The sequence below is a fragment of the Pristis pectinata genome, chromosome 21 (assembly GCF_009764475.1).
Source record: "Pristis pectinata isolate sPriPec2 chromosome 21, sPriPec2.1.pri, whole genome shotgun sequence".
Taxonomy (NCBI): Eukaryota; Metazoa; Chordata; class Chondrichthyes; order Rhinopristiformes; family Pristidae; genus Pristis; species Pristis pectinata.
Window position 1 is genome coordinate 6156882 of NC_067425.1, and position 12109 is coordinate 6168990.

General features: G+C 45.5%; 1 protein-coding gene across 3 annotated transcripts in view; it reads right to left on the reverse strand.

The window, feature by feature from the left end:
* The window catches only part of dph1 (diphthamide biosynthesis 1), a 618447-nt gene that overhangs the window by 114033 nt on the left and 492305 nt on the right, over positions 1-12109 (reverse strand). For all 3 annotated transcript variants that reach the window (XM_052035832.1, XM_052035833.1, XM_052035831.1), the window contains one exon: positions 233-333. In XM_052035832.1, coding sequence (XP_051891792.1) covers positions 233-333 — 101 coding nt within the window. The remainder of the gene's footprint in view (positions 1-232; positions 334-12109) is intronic.

Sequence of the window (12109 nt, forward strand, 5' to 3'; positions counted from 1 at the left end):
ATCTTCTAATGCAATTGCTGTTCACACATCCTGTCTTTCGTAAGCTGCTCAGTGAGGGTCTTTGATGTAAGAAGCATTGGAAAGTTATGGAAATGCAAGCTGTGCTTCAAAACATTTCTTTGGCACAGAATCACAGAATCACTGCCCTTTAAAAATGATGCAGCCTGTGGTTTTGCACACGTTGCCTTATGAATTTTATTGTCAGTGGCCACAGTAACTGCAGCGTACTTACGCTTCCACCTCCTGGAAAAGCTGGAGTTTGTCTGGGAAGATCTCAGATAACAGGACATTAATATATGGCACGTTGAGGGCCTGAAGCTGCGTCTCCAAGTGCTGAAAAATAAGGACAGAATAAGAGTCAGGTGAAAGAGGCAGTAAACTTCTATTTAAGATGACAATGTACAGTGGTAATGTTACTGGACTGGAACACCAGAGACCCAGGCTACTCATCCCATCACACCAGCAGGGTTTTTAAATTCAATTAATTAGTTTAATAAACCCCCAAATAGCTTAATTTTTATAACTTGAATCAATAAAGCAATGCAGGAAACCTGATTATGCTCCAATGAAGTTAAAGTCCAGCCCTAGGCAAAGAAGGGTTATTAAGGGGTATAACCAAAAGTTCAGAAGACATTTCCTTCCCATGCCAATCACAAGGTATTGTTGGTAACACTGGCCTGTCATGGCCATCAGCCCATTATCCACATGCTTATTGGTGGAGTAAATGGACGGGAAAGGGAACTGCAGGGTAACGATCAGGAACAGGGCATCTCAGCTGAAATACGACCAGGATGAATCCAGTTTGGGGCCTGCACAGGTCAGGTCCACACCAGAGGAGGCAAAGAAGATTTACGAGAATGTCGCCAGGACTTGAGGGCCTTGGTTACAGGGAGAGATTGGACAGGTTACGACTTTATTCCTTGGAGCATAGGAGGTGTGACCTTATAGGGGTGCATAAAATCATGAGGGGCATAGATAGGGTGAATGCGCACAGTTTTTTTCCCAGGGAAAGGGAATCAACAACCAGGGCATAGGTTAAAAGTGAGAGGGGAAAGGTTTAAAAGGGACCTGAGGAGCAACTTCTTCACACAGAGGGTGGTTGGTATATAGAACAAGCTGCCAGAGGAAGTGGTTGAGGCAGGTACAATAGCAACAGTTAAAAAACATTTGGACAGGTACACGGACAGGAAAGGTTTCGAGGGATATGGATCAAACGCAGGGAAATGGAACTAGCTTGGATGGACAACTTGGTCGGCATGGGTGGGTTGAGCCAAAGGGCCTGTTTCTGTGTTGTATTACTCTATGACTGTATGAAGCGATGCTTTTCAAGTAACAGTTCTGGAACTCAGGTGTAGTACTGAGGTCATGCTGCACTGTTGAAGGCGCCCTTGTTCTGGTGTTACTTCGAGGCCCCATCTACTTCCAGGTTGATATAAATGAATGAAGAGTATTCAGTAAATTGAACATAGAACAGTACAGCACAGGCACAGGCCCCACCATGTTGTGCCAAACTAATTAACCTTGTAATAAAATGGCTAACTAAACTAGTCCTTTCTGTCCACACAATCTCCGTATCCCTCCATTCTCTGCACATTCATGTGGCTATCTAAGAGCCTCTTAAACACCTCTTTTGTATCTGCCTCCACTACCACCCCTGGCAGTGCATTCCAGGCACCCACCACTCTCTGTGTAAAAAACTTGCCCCTCACACTCCTTTAACCTTTTCCCCTCTCACCGTAAATGCATACCCTCTAGTATTAGACATTTCAACCCTGGGAAAAAATACTTGCTGTCTACCCTATCTGTGCCTCTCACAATCTTATAAACTTCTATCAGGTCTCCTCTCAGCCTCCAATGCTCCAGAGAAAATAACCCAAGTTTGTCTAACCTCTCCTCATAAATGTCAGGGGAATTACTCCAATATCCTGACTATAATTTACCCCTGAATCAATATCACTAAAAACAGATTGTGTGCTCATTATAACATTGCGGTCTGTTGTTGTTTGCTGTGTGCAAACTTTGCTTGCACTGTAACAGTGACCATGCTTCAAAAAAACCTAACTGGCTGTAAAGCTCTTTGGGAGACCCTGAAGTTATGAAAGCTGCTGTATATATGCTTGTCTTGACTTTAATCTTACAGTGTAATCCCAATCTCACTTCCCATCATGGTTCTTTTATTTATTTAGTCTTAGTGTTATTCTAAGCCAAGCAATAATATCCTTGGTAACACTGGGCTGTAGCTTTCAGATCTTATTATTCAATACTTCATGGTGAAAGTGCCCAGCATTTTGGAAATGATTTGCATGCAGTGAAAATCCTGCATTTATGCAGCACCTCGTCACGTCCAGGGATGACCCTGAGCACTGCTCTCACATGGGGACGTGCAGCTCTCCTGGGAGAGCGGGAAAGAAGGCAGAGGGAATTGGGGGGGGCGCGGGGGAAGCAGAAACATTGTAAAGACATAAGCCAAATGAGGCAAAATAAATTAGGAACTAAATGGAAACAAGACACAGGACAACATCCGTGCTCTATTGAAACTGACAGTTACTCGTCAGTCATCTATTTGCACCAAGCAATTTCAATTAAGCCTTGTCTCCAGTACTGTATGTAGGTCAGTGAGCAGGCCCTACCAGTCTGTGTTTTATTGTTAATTTTATTTTTTAATTAGATAAGGGGGAATAAAGAGACATCTTCACAAAGAAAAGATGAAGATTTGTGTGACATTACAAGCAGATGCTTAAGCTGTTTACATAACTGATTTATATGTGTGATTTACATAGTTTAAGATCATCCAGCTATGATTCCCTTTGTGGAACTACCCTAAATTTTACAACACGGGACTGGACCAATCAGCCCATCAGGTGTTCATGCTCTACAAGTGCATCCTCCCACTCTTAATTCATCCAAGCTATTAGCACTTCCTTCCATTCCTGTCCCCCTTGTGAGTTTACCTCACCTTGGAAGGTACCACTTGCTCAGGAAAGAGAGCGGTTAAGATGCCAGTGGAACAGATCTCTGACTCATTTGGAGCTGCTATGTGAAGACACTCATGTTACTTTTCTGAGAGTGAAGTATATTATAGGAAGCTCCTTGAACACAGTGAGGGGAAGGGTAATATGAGGTTTAGTAAACTATATATCTATAGAACATTGAACAGTGCAGCACAGGAACAGGCCCTTTGGCCCACAATGTTGTGCCGAGCTAATTAAACTGGTAATTAAAAGCCTACTAAAGTCCCTCCTGCCTACACAAGTCCATATCCCTCCATCCTCTGCAAATTCATGTGTCTATCTAAAAGCCTCAAATGCCTCTATCGTATCTGCCTCCACTACCATCCCAGACAGTGTATTCCACTCTGTGTAAAAAACTTGCCCCACACACCTTCTTTGAATTTACTCCCTGTCACTTTAAATGCATGCCCTCCAGTATTAGACATTTTGACCCTGGGAAAAAGATACTTGCTGTCTACTCTCTATCTATGCCCATCATAATCTTGTAAACTTCTGTCAGGAGACATAGAGAACAGGACAGGATAAAACCATTGCGAGGTGATGAAAGATGGAAGGTTAACAGAGAATCGGTGAAGCCCCGAGGGTGTGGAAATGTGGAATTAGCAGCCACAGAATATGATGGATAGAACAAGAATGGGCTCACATTGCACTTGCCTCATTGTTTTATGGCTGGAGACGTTGGCACTGAATGGAGGCGGGTGAAGTGATCACCAGATCAGGATTAGAAGGGACAACAGACACGGAAAGATGCGAGGCTCCACGGTGGGATGTTCTGTTGCCCTTCCTTCTCTCTCACTGTAGTGGTGCCCGGTGTGAACCTGGAAAGAGTTGACCCTTTATCCGTGTCGTCAAAGGTGGGCAGAACAAAGTGCCTGGTTTGTAGGGAAGGACCTTTGCTGATTTTTTTTTGGTTATATGTTCATCTTTCAGAACCCGGTTGTCACTGGTAAGACCCAGCATCTACTGTTCATCCCTAATTGTCACCTGGTAGGTGGGGCTGGTATCGTATACAACCCAGGCGGCAGACTCCGGTCACCAATGCTTTTAATTCCAGATGTTTAATTGATTATTCTAAACTCCACAGCTGCCATGGTGGAATTTGAACTTGGGTCTCTAGATTATTAGTCCAAGCCCCTGGATCACAAGCCTGGCAAGTTAACTGCTCTACCACCACTGTATCCCTAAGCAAATCTATATTCTGGGAGCCAAACACCCCTTCCAGGTTTGGTAGGGTCTTGCTGTTGGATCCTGGTTCAAAGGCAAGGACCTGTGCTTCACCTCCTTCCAACCTTGTCTCCCAGGATCCTGGTTATCACCAGAGGCAGCCTCTCTATCTGCCCTGATTACACGCCGACATTACAGCCCCTTGTCCCCACCCAGGACATTGCAACCTTCCTTCCGGGACTCCCTGAACTGCACTCGCACTGACACTACACTCCACTTCTCGACATCGCAGCTTCCAAACTCTCCCACCCTCCTCCCACCACAGATCCTCTCTGATCCTGCCCTTTCTCCCTAATGCCACAGCCTCCTTCCTGACCCCACCCCTTCCCCAGCATTGCACCCCTGCACCCTGTGCCGGGATGTGTGGTAAGTGTCTGAATACACAGCAGAGGAAAGTGCAAGCAGCAGAAGGAGTGGCTGTGTAACACCACAGCAGCCACGGTGTGCAAAGATGCTCGATACACACTCAGCCATTACACTGAGAATAAACTGGGAGATTAATAGATTTGACATTCAGCCTTGTCCTTCACTCAGTCAGCCTTATTCCTCTGTGCATTGCTTCACAAACACAATGTTGGGGGTCAGTGTACTGTCTGCTGCCCGCCAGCTGCTCAGCCTCATTCACCCCCTCCGCCCCCCCCCACCGCCCCGAATTCCGTTTCCGAATCAGTTGCCATGAAGATCAAGCAGTTGACTCGCTATCACCTCTGCTGTATTTGATGGTAAGATCACTGCAGCTGAAACCTGCCGAGAGTCTGCAGGTGATTAAACTGTGCTGTGTGTGCCTCTGACCCCAAACTGGACCTGTGCTGCGGAGACCGAGAGTTTGCACACACTGGATTACGGTTCCACTGTCACTAGGGGTAGGTCTGGGTTTAACATCCCTGAGCCAGAATGGGAAATAAATCCATTCTTAGGGGCTGAGCCCTGTGTAACAGCCTCTCATACATTTCACTGATTCAATGCTTAAGAATGATACATCAGTGATGTTGTAAGGGAATGCTTTGAATTGCTTGGTACAATGAATGGAAAAATGACCTGTTGTGACTGTATTCACTGTATATATTATGAATTAAGTATGTTGGAAAAAATGGGGAGGGAAGGACGGAAGAGGGAAAATCTTCCAGTATTCCCACTGCAGTCTACTTCCCCAGTGTTCCTGCTAAAAAGAGGGTGCGTTGGGATGCTTAGAATTGTCAAATAGCGCACTGCGAATCATCCACTGGTGGGAACTTTGGAGGAGACACAGAAGAAGAAATCTCATGTGCGTCTCATTCACACTTCCAGCTTCCGAACTCCCCCCCGCACCCCCCTCCTCTGCCCCCCTGGGGCAGTGATTAATGCAAAGCTGAGAGAGAATGAATAGCTCTGTAACAACCATGGATCCAATTAGCAAGATGTGTAATCTGTGGTTAAGAGAAGCTACAAGATCTACAGCAGAAACGAATTAACAGAAAGGGATCCTACACATTTTCACAAGCCGAACGGGCTCTGCTGATGCTGTGACTTTCCCCGGGGAAAGGAGTATCTCTACACAGGGTCCCAACCCCTGGCAGTAACCATGGACTCCAAGTGAGAGCTGGACCTTACTCTGATTGGGGAGGACAGTGTCTCTTAACAAATGGGGAGCTCTGCAGGCAGATCAGGAGCATCCTGGATAAAATCCAGAGAGACCAGAGAGACCAGAGAGGAGACACTAGAGACTGCAGGTGCTGGAATCTGGAGCAACAAGCAATCTGCTGGAGGAACTCAGTGGGTCGAGCAGCATCTGTGGGGGGAATGGAATTGTCTATGGGTTTATTTAATTGAATTGAGTTGTTTATTATTGTCACATGGTTCGAGGTAGAGTGAAAACCTTTGTTTTGCATGCCATCCATACAGATCATTTCATCGCATCAGTGCACTGAGGCAGTACAAGGGAAAACAATAACAGAATGCAGAATAAAGTGTTACAGTTACAGGGAAAGTGCAGTGCAGGTAGACAATAAGGTGCAAGGCCATATCAAGGTAGACTGTGAGGTCAAGAGTCCATCTTATTGTACTGGTTTCCTGGTTTCGACCTGAAACGTCGACAATTCCTGTCCTCCCACAGATGTTGCTCTGCCTGATTGTAAGATCAGAGGGGAAATTCCCTGAGATTTCCTTCCTCTCTTGCACCCCAATTTATTCATAGCTGGATTCTCACCTTTCCCAAGATGGGCATTGGGAAAATAGTGAATGTATGTATTGTTACATACAAGCTATTGGGATTGTGTTGGACAGGCTGGATGGAGCAGGGGGTCACTGCCTGTTCCTATCCATTTAAAAGGAGTTGCGGGCAGGGAACATCTCTCTCCCTGTCTCCAAAAGGCAAGTGGGTAGCCAAGGCACTCTGAAGGAACTGGGCATCTCTTGGTGGCAGACTCACAAGCTACTTGGTCTCCAACTACACAATAACAGTTTCATAGTCACACATGACAAATATTTAAAAATAAAGTCTGGTTCTCAGTTGTGGGATTTGACCCGACTTCTCAGTTTCAGCTGGGTTTCTGGCAGTCACTTTACGACCGTGGAACTTGCTGCTTCTGTGCTTCCGACAGTGGCTTGTCCACGTCCGTAACCATTGGAATTCCCCAAACAAGAGGCTGCAGAGGGTTGTAGACTCAGCCAGCTCCATCATGGGCACAACCCTCCCCACCATCCAGGACATCTTCAAGAGGCGGTGCCTCAAGAAGACGACATCCATCACTAAGGACCCTACCACCTGGGACATGCCCTCTTCTCGTTACTACCATTGGGGAGGAGGTACAGGAGCTCGAGGACCCATATTCAACAATCCAGGAACAGCTTCTTCCCCTCTGCCATCAGATTTCTAAATGGTCCATGAATCCATGAACACTACCTCTTTATTCATTTTTTATTGCACTATTTATTTATTTTTGTAATTTATAGTAATTTTATGTCTTTGCACTGTACTGTCAGCATGGACCAGTTGGGCTGAAGAGCCTGTTTCCATGCTGTACGTATGGCAGGCACAGTAGTGTAGTGGTTAGCATAACACTATTACAGTGCCAGTGACCCGGGATCAATTCCGGCTTCTGCCTGTAAGGAGTTTGTACGTTCTCCCTGTGTCTGTGTGGGTTTCCTCTGGGTGCTCCGGTTTCCTCCCACATTCCAGAGACGTATGGGTTAGGAAGTTGTGGGTATGCTATGTTGGCGCCGGAGGCGTGGCGACACTTGCGGGCTGCCCCCAGAACACTCTATGCAAAAGATGCATTTCACTGTGTGTTTCAATGTACCTATGACTAATAAGGATATCTTATAACTATGATTCCAGACAAATTTCATGTCATGTAAGTCAGTGATAATAAATCTGATTCTGAACCGCCTACTAAATGGCCACACATTTCCTTTGTGACAAATAGCTGTATTTCTTCTCATTTCTCATGCATGTTTGCATGAAGTGTTAGCTGTGGTTTTGTGGGCAGCGACCTGAGTCAGAAGGTTGTGGGTCTCAGCCACAGGAGAGGGACTTGAGCATAAAATCCAACCCAACACTCCCAGAGCCACTCTGAGGAAAGGCTGCATTACCGCCTCTCAGACGGATTGTAAAAAATGAAGCCCGTCTTCCTTCTCAGGGAGACAATATTTTGAGGCAGAGCTGGTGTCCTGGAGCCGATATTTATTCCTTAAAAAAATATCTTATCTGGATGTTTTCACAATGGTGCTTGTGGGAATTTGCTGGGCTACTTTAGCTCCTGAGTTTCCAACAACAGCTGTATATTTAAACATATCTCGCTGGTGATGTAACACTTTGCGGCATCCCAAGATCAATTTTTCTCTTTTGATTTAATTGCTTGCAAATGGAATATGCAAATTGTTGGTGAAACATCGAGGTTCATCTGGCTTGCCTTCAAATCCTGCTTGTCACATGATTCAATGGTAATAGAGTTTGTTGTCTGATGTTGGCAAACAATCAATTAGCAACACCTTGCAAAATTAATAGTAATTAGCCTATTGATTGGATGTCAGATGTGTTGCCTTCAGGTAACTATGTCTCTTTTTAATCATAGTGAGATAACTTCAGAGTTTTTAGGTTTGAGCTAACTGGTTGTTACCAATGGCTTTGGGTGTCCAGTGAGTGCAACTGGGGGTGGGAACAATGGGCGGACTCACAGCAAAGAGTCCATTTTATATGAAATAGGGTTTATATGCTCAGCAAATGCAGCCTATTCAAACTTCAACAAACAGTCCACAGAGTGTACTTAAAAACAGTCACCGTAATAAATGGAGCTCATGACTGGGATGTTATGCTGCAGTTGTACAAGACACTGGTGAGGCTGCATTTGGAATATTGTGTTCAGCTTTGGTCACCCTGCTATAGGAAAGATGTCATTAAGCTGGAAAGAGTGCACAGGAGATTTACGAGGATGTTGCTGGGACTCGAGGAACAGAGTAATGGAGAGAGGTTGAGCAGGTTGGGACTGTTTTCATTGGAGCGTAGGAGACTGGGTAGTGATCTTATAGAGGTGTATAAAATTGTGAGGGGCATAGATGGGGTCAATGCGCACAGTCCCTTACTGAGGGTTGGAGAATCAAGAACTAAAGGACATAGGTTTAAGGTGAGAGGGGAGAGATTTAATAGGGAGCTGAGGGGCAACCTTTTCACCCAGAGGTCGGTCAGTAAATGGAATGAGATGCCAGTGGAAGTGGTTGAGGCAGGTACATTAACGACACTTAAAAGGTACTTGGATAGGAAAGGTTTAGAAGGATATGGGCCAGAGGTGGGCAAATGGCACTAGCTTAGAGGGGAACCTTGACGGCGTGGACCAGTTGGGCCGGAGGGCTCATTTGCCTGCCGTATGACTCTATGACTGAAATTACAGCAGCATCTTTCAATAACACCAAAGTGCAATGAATGAAGGAAGGTCACATAATGCAAACATTGTGTATACGATCAATCCCAGTCAAACACAACAGAGTGGCCTCCAGGTGTAATTGATTGGTAAAATATCCAACCATCTTCATTTTAGCTGGAAATAATGTCACTATGTGTAGCCTTTCAAATCAGTGCTGCAAGAAGGAATGGGAAGTAATTCCGGTCATATTCTTACTCTTGAGCACAACACAGCAACATCCTTCTGGCACTTGGCTTCAGGCAATGGCAGGACAGGACTCAGTTTTGAGGCCCTACTGATGGTGGTGAAACATCCCATTGACACTTAATATGCAGCCCATTTCTGAAGAATACTCAAGTGCCCCAGAGGATTTTGTAAGGAGTTTGTACGTTCTCCCCGTGTCTGTGTGGGTTTCCTCCGGGTGCTCCAGTTTCCTCCCACATTCCAAAGACGTACAGGTTAGGAAGTTGTGGGCATGCTATTTTGGCGCCGGAAGCGTGGCGACACTTGCGGGCTGCCCCCAGAACACTACGCAAAGGGTGTGCGTGTTTCGATGTAAATGTGACTAATAAAGATATCTCATTATCTCATCTCATCTCATCATCTCAGGATCAATTATGAAGACAGGCCAACCAAACTTGGAACTCATTTGAATTTTGGAGATCTGGGGTTTGGGGTGGTGGAGGATGGGAGGGGGAGTAATCTGACTGAGGTGTTTAATAAACTCTAAGGACTTGATTGTGTGGGGAGGGGGAGGGGTGGAATATGGAGAAATACTTCCTCCACTAGGGATATAATCTAAAACCAAGAGCCCGGCCACTCAGGAGAGAAATCCCAAAGCATTTTCCCACATAAAAGCTCGAACTTTTCCCTTCCAAGAAAGGTTGTAGATGTTGGGGGACAAGAGCTTTCAATGTTTCAGCTTGTGTTGGGTAAGAATCTCAGGGGATGTGGGGCAAAGGGAGGAAAATAGGGTTTAGGCTTGAATGGCCTACACCTTCTCCTGTTCCTTGAGGTGCAGACCAGCTATAATCTGACTGAATGGAGGAAACGGCTTGAGCAGCCCAAAGGGCCTCCTCCTGTCTCTTGAGTGATATTGGAAGGCTCCTCATCCCAAGAGGCCAGCCCCTCAGAACTGGGTAAGGGGGAAGAGGATTTTGACTTTACTTAAAGTCATAGAGTCTTTCAGCACAGAAACAGGCCCTTCAGCCCATCATGTCTGTGCCAACCTTTTTGCCCATCTGCACTAAACCTACTTGCCTGCATTAGGACCATATCCTTCTATGTCTTAAGTGCCTGTCTAAATACTTCTTAAATGTAGTGATTATATCTGATTTCACCACCTCCTCTGACAACACATTCCAGATATCAACTATTCTGTGTAAAAAAACACTTATTCCTCAGGTCCCCTTTAAGACCCCAACCTCTCACCTTAAACCTATGTCCGCATGTTTTTGATATCCCTATCACCGGGAAAAGATTTTGATTATGTACCCTACCTATGCCTCTCATATACCTCGAAAGGTCACCCCTCAGCCTCATTCAATCCAGGGAAGACAAGCCCAGCCTTTCCAATCTCTCCCCATATCTAAAGTCCACATAAGGAACAACAGCCTTCAGTTCTTGAATTGCCAATGAAGCCAGTAGATCTCACCTTATTTTAACCACTGGCTTCATGAAATGCAGTACACACAGAATCAAGTATCGATGTCAGATAGAATGACAGAGGCCTAATGGGTTCTGCTGCAGACACAGAATATTAAAACAAATCCAACACAATTCAGTGAAAATGTTGTAAACTCCTCGAGGCTAATCCCAGGAGTTGATGCAGTTCAAACTCTAATGACATTCACTGCAAATGTAATGCGTCATGAATCTATAAGCAACAAACAAGTTGTTGTTTCACCTTTTCATTTCAGGCAACATCTTTCCACGGGACTTTTCCAGCGCTTGGCTGCTAATTGATTTGTGGCAAGTGTACTGTGGAGAAAATACACCTGCTGCCTGGAGTGACTGAGATCCTGAAGGTGGCGGATGGTCCACTGGTCTCATTTGCAATGTGCTTCACAGCCAGAGCAGCAACAGCCTCCACAATAAAACGATCACCATCTCACAGGGAGCAGGTTCGAGAGCCAGATGGCCAAATGTTCCTGAATTTGCCTGCAGATGCTCCCTATCTGATGCCACGTATCAATGAGTCATAGAGTCATACAACACGGAAACAGGCCCCTTGGCCCAACTGGTCCGTGCCCACCAAGATTCCCATCTAAGCTAGTCCCATTTGCCCGCATTTGGCCCATATCCCTCTAAACTTTCCCTATCCAGTGCCTTTTAGATGTTGTTAAAGTATACACAATGTTTGCATCATGTGACCCTCCATTCATTGCACTTTGGAAGATGCTGCTGTAAGTTCAGTCATAGAGTCATAGAGCATGGAAATGGGCCCTCCAACTCATCTAAGCTGGTGCCATTTGCCTGCCTTTGTCCCTCTAAACCTCTCCTATCCATGTACCTGTCCAAGCACCTTTTAAATGTTGTTAATGTACCTGCCTCAACCACTTCCTCTGGCAGTTCGTTCCATATACACACCACCCTCTGAGTGAAAAAGTTGCCTCTCGGGTTCCTATTAAATCTTTCCCCCCTCAACTTAAACTTATGCCCTCTAGTTCTTGATTCCCCAACCCTAGGAAAAAGTCTGTGTGCATTCACCCTATCTATGCCCCTCATGATTTTATACACCTCTATAAGATCATCCCCCAGTTTCCTGCACTCCAATGAAAAAAGTTCCAAGCTGCTCAACCTCTCTCCATAACTCAGTTCCTTGAGTCCTGGCAACATCCTCATTAATCTCCTTTGAACTCGATCCAGCTTAATGGCATCTTTCCTATAGCAGGGTGACCAAAACTGAACACAATATTCCAACGTCTTGTCCAACTGCAACATCACATCCCAACTTCTAAACTCAGTGGCCTGACCGATGAGTTCCCCTGCCTCCGT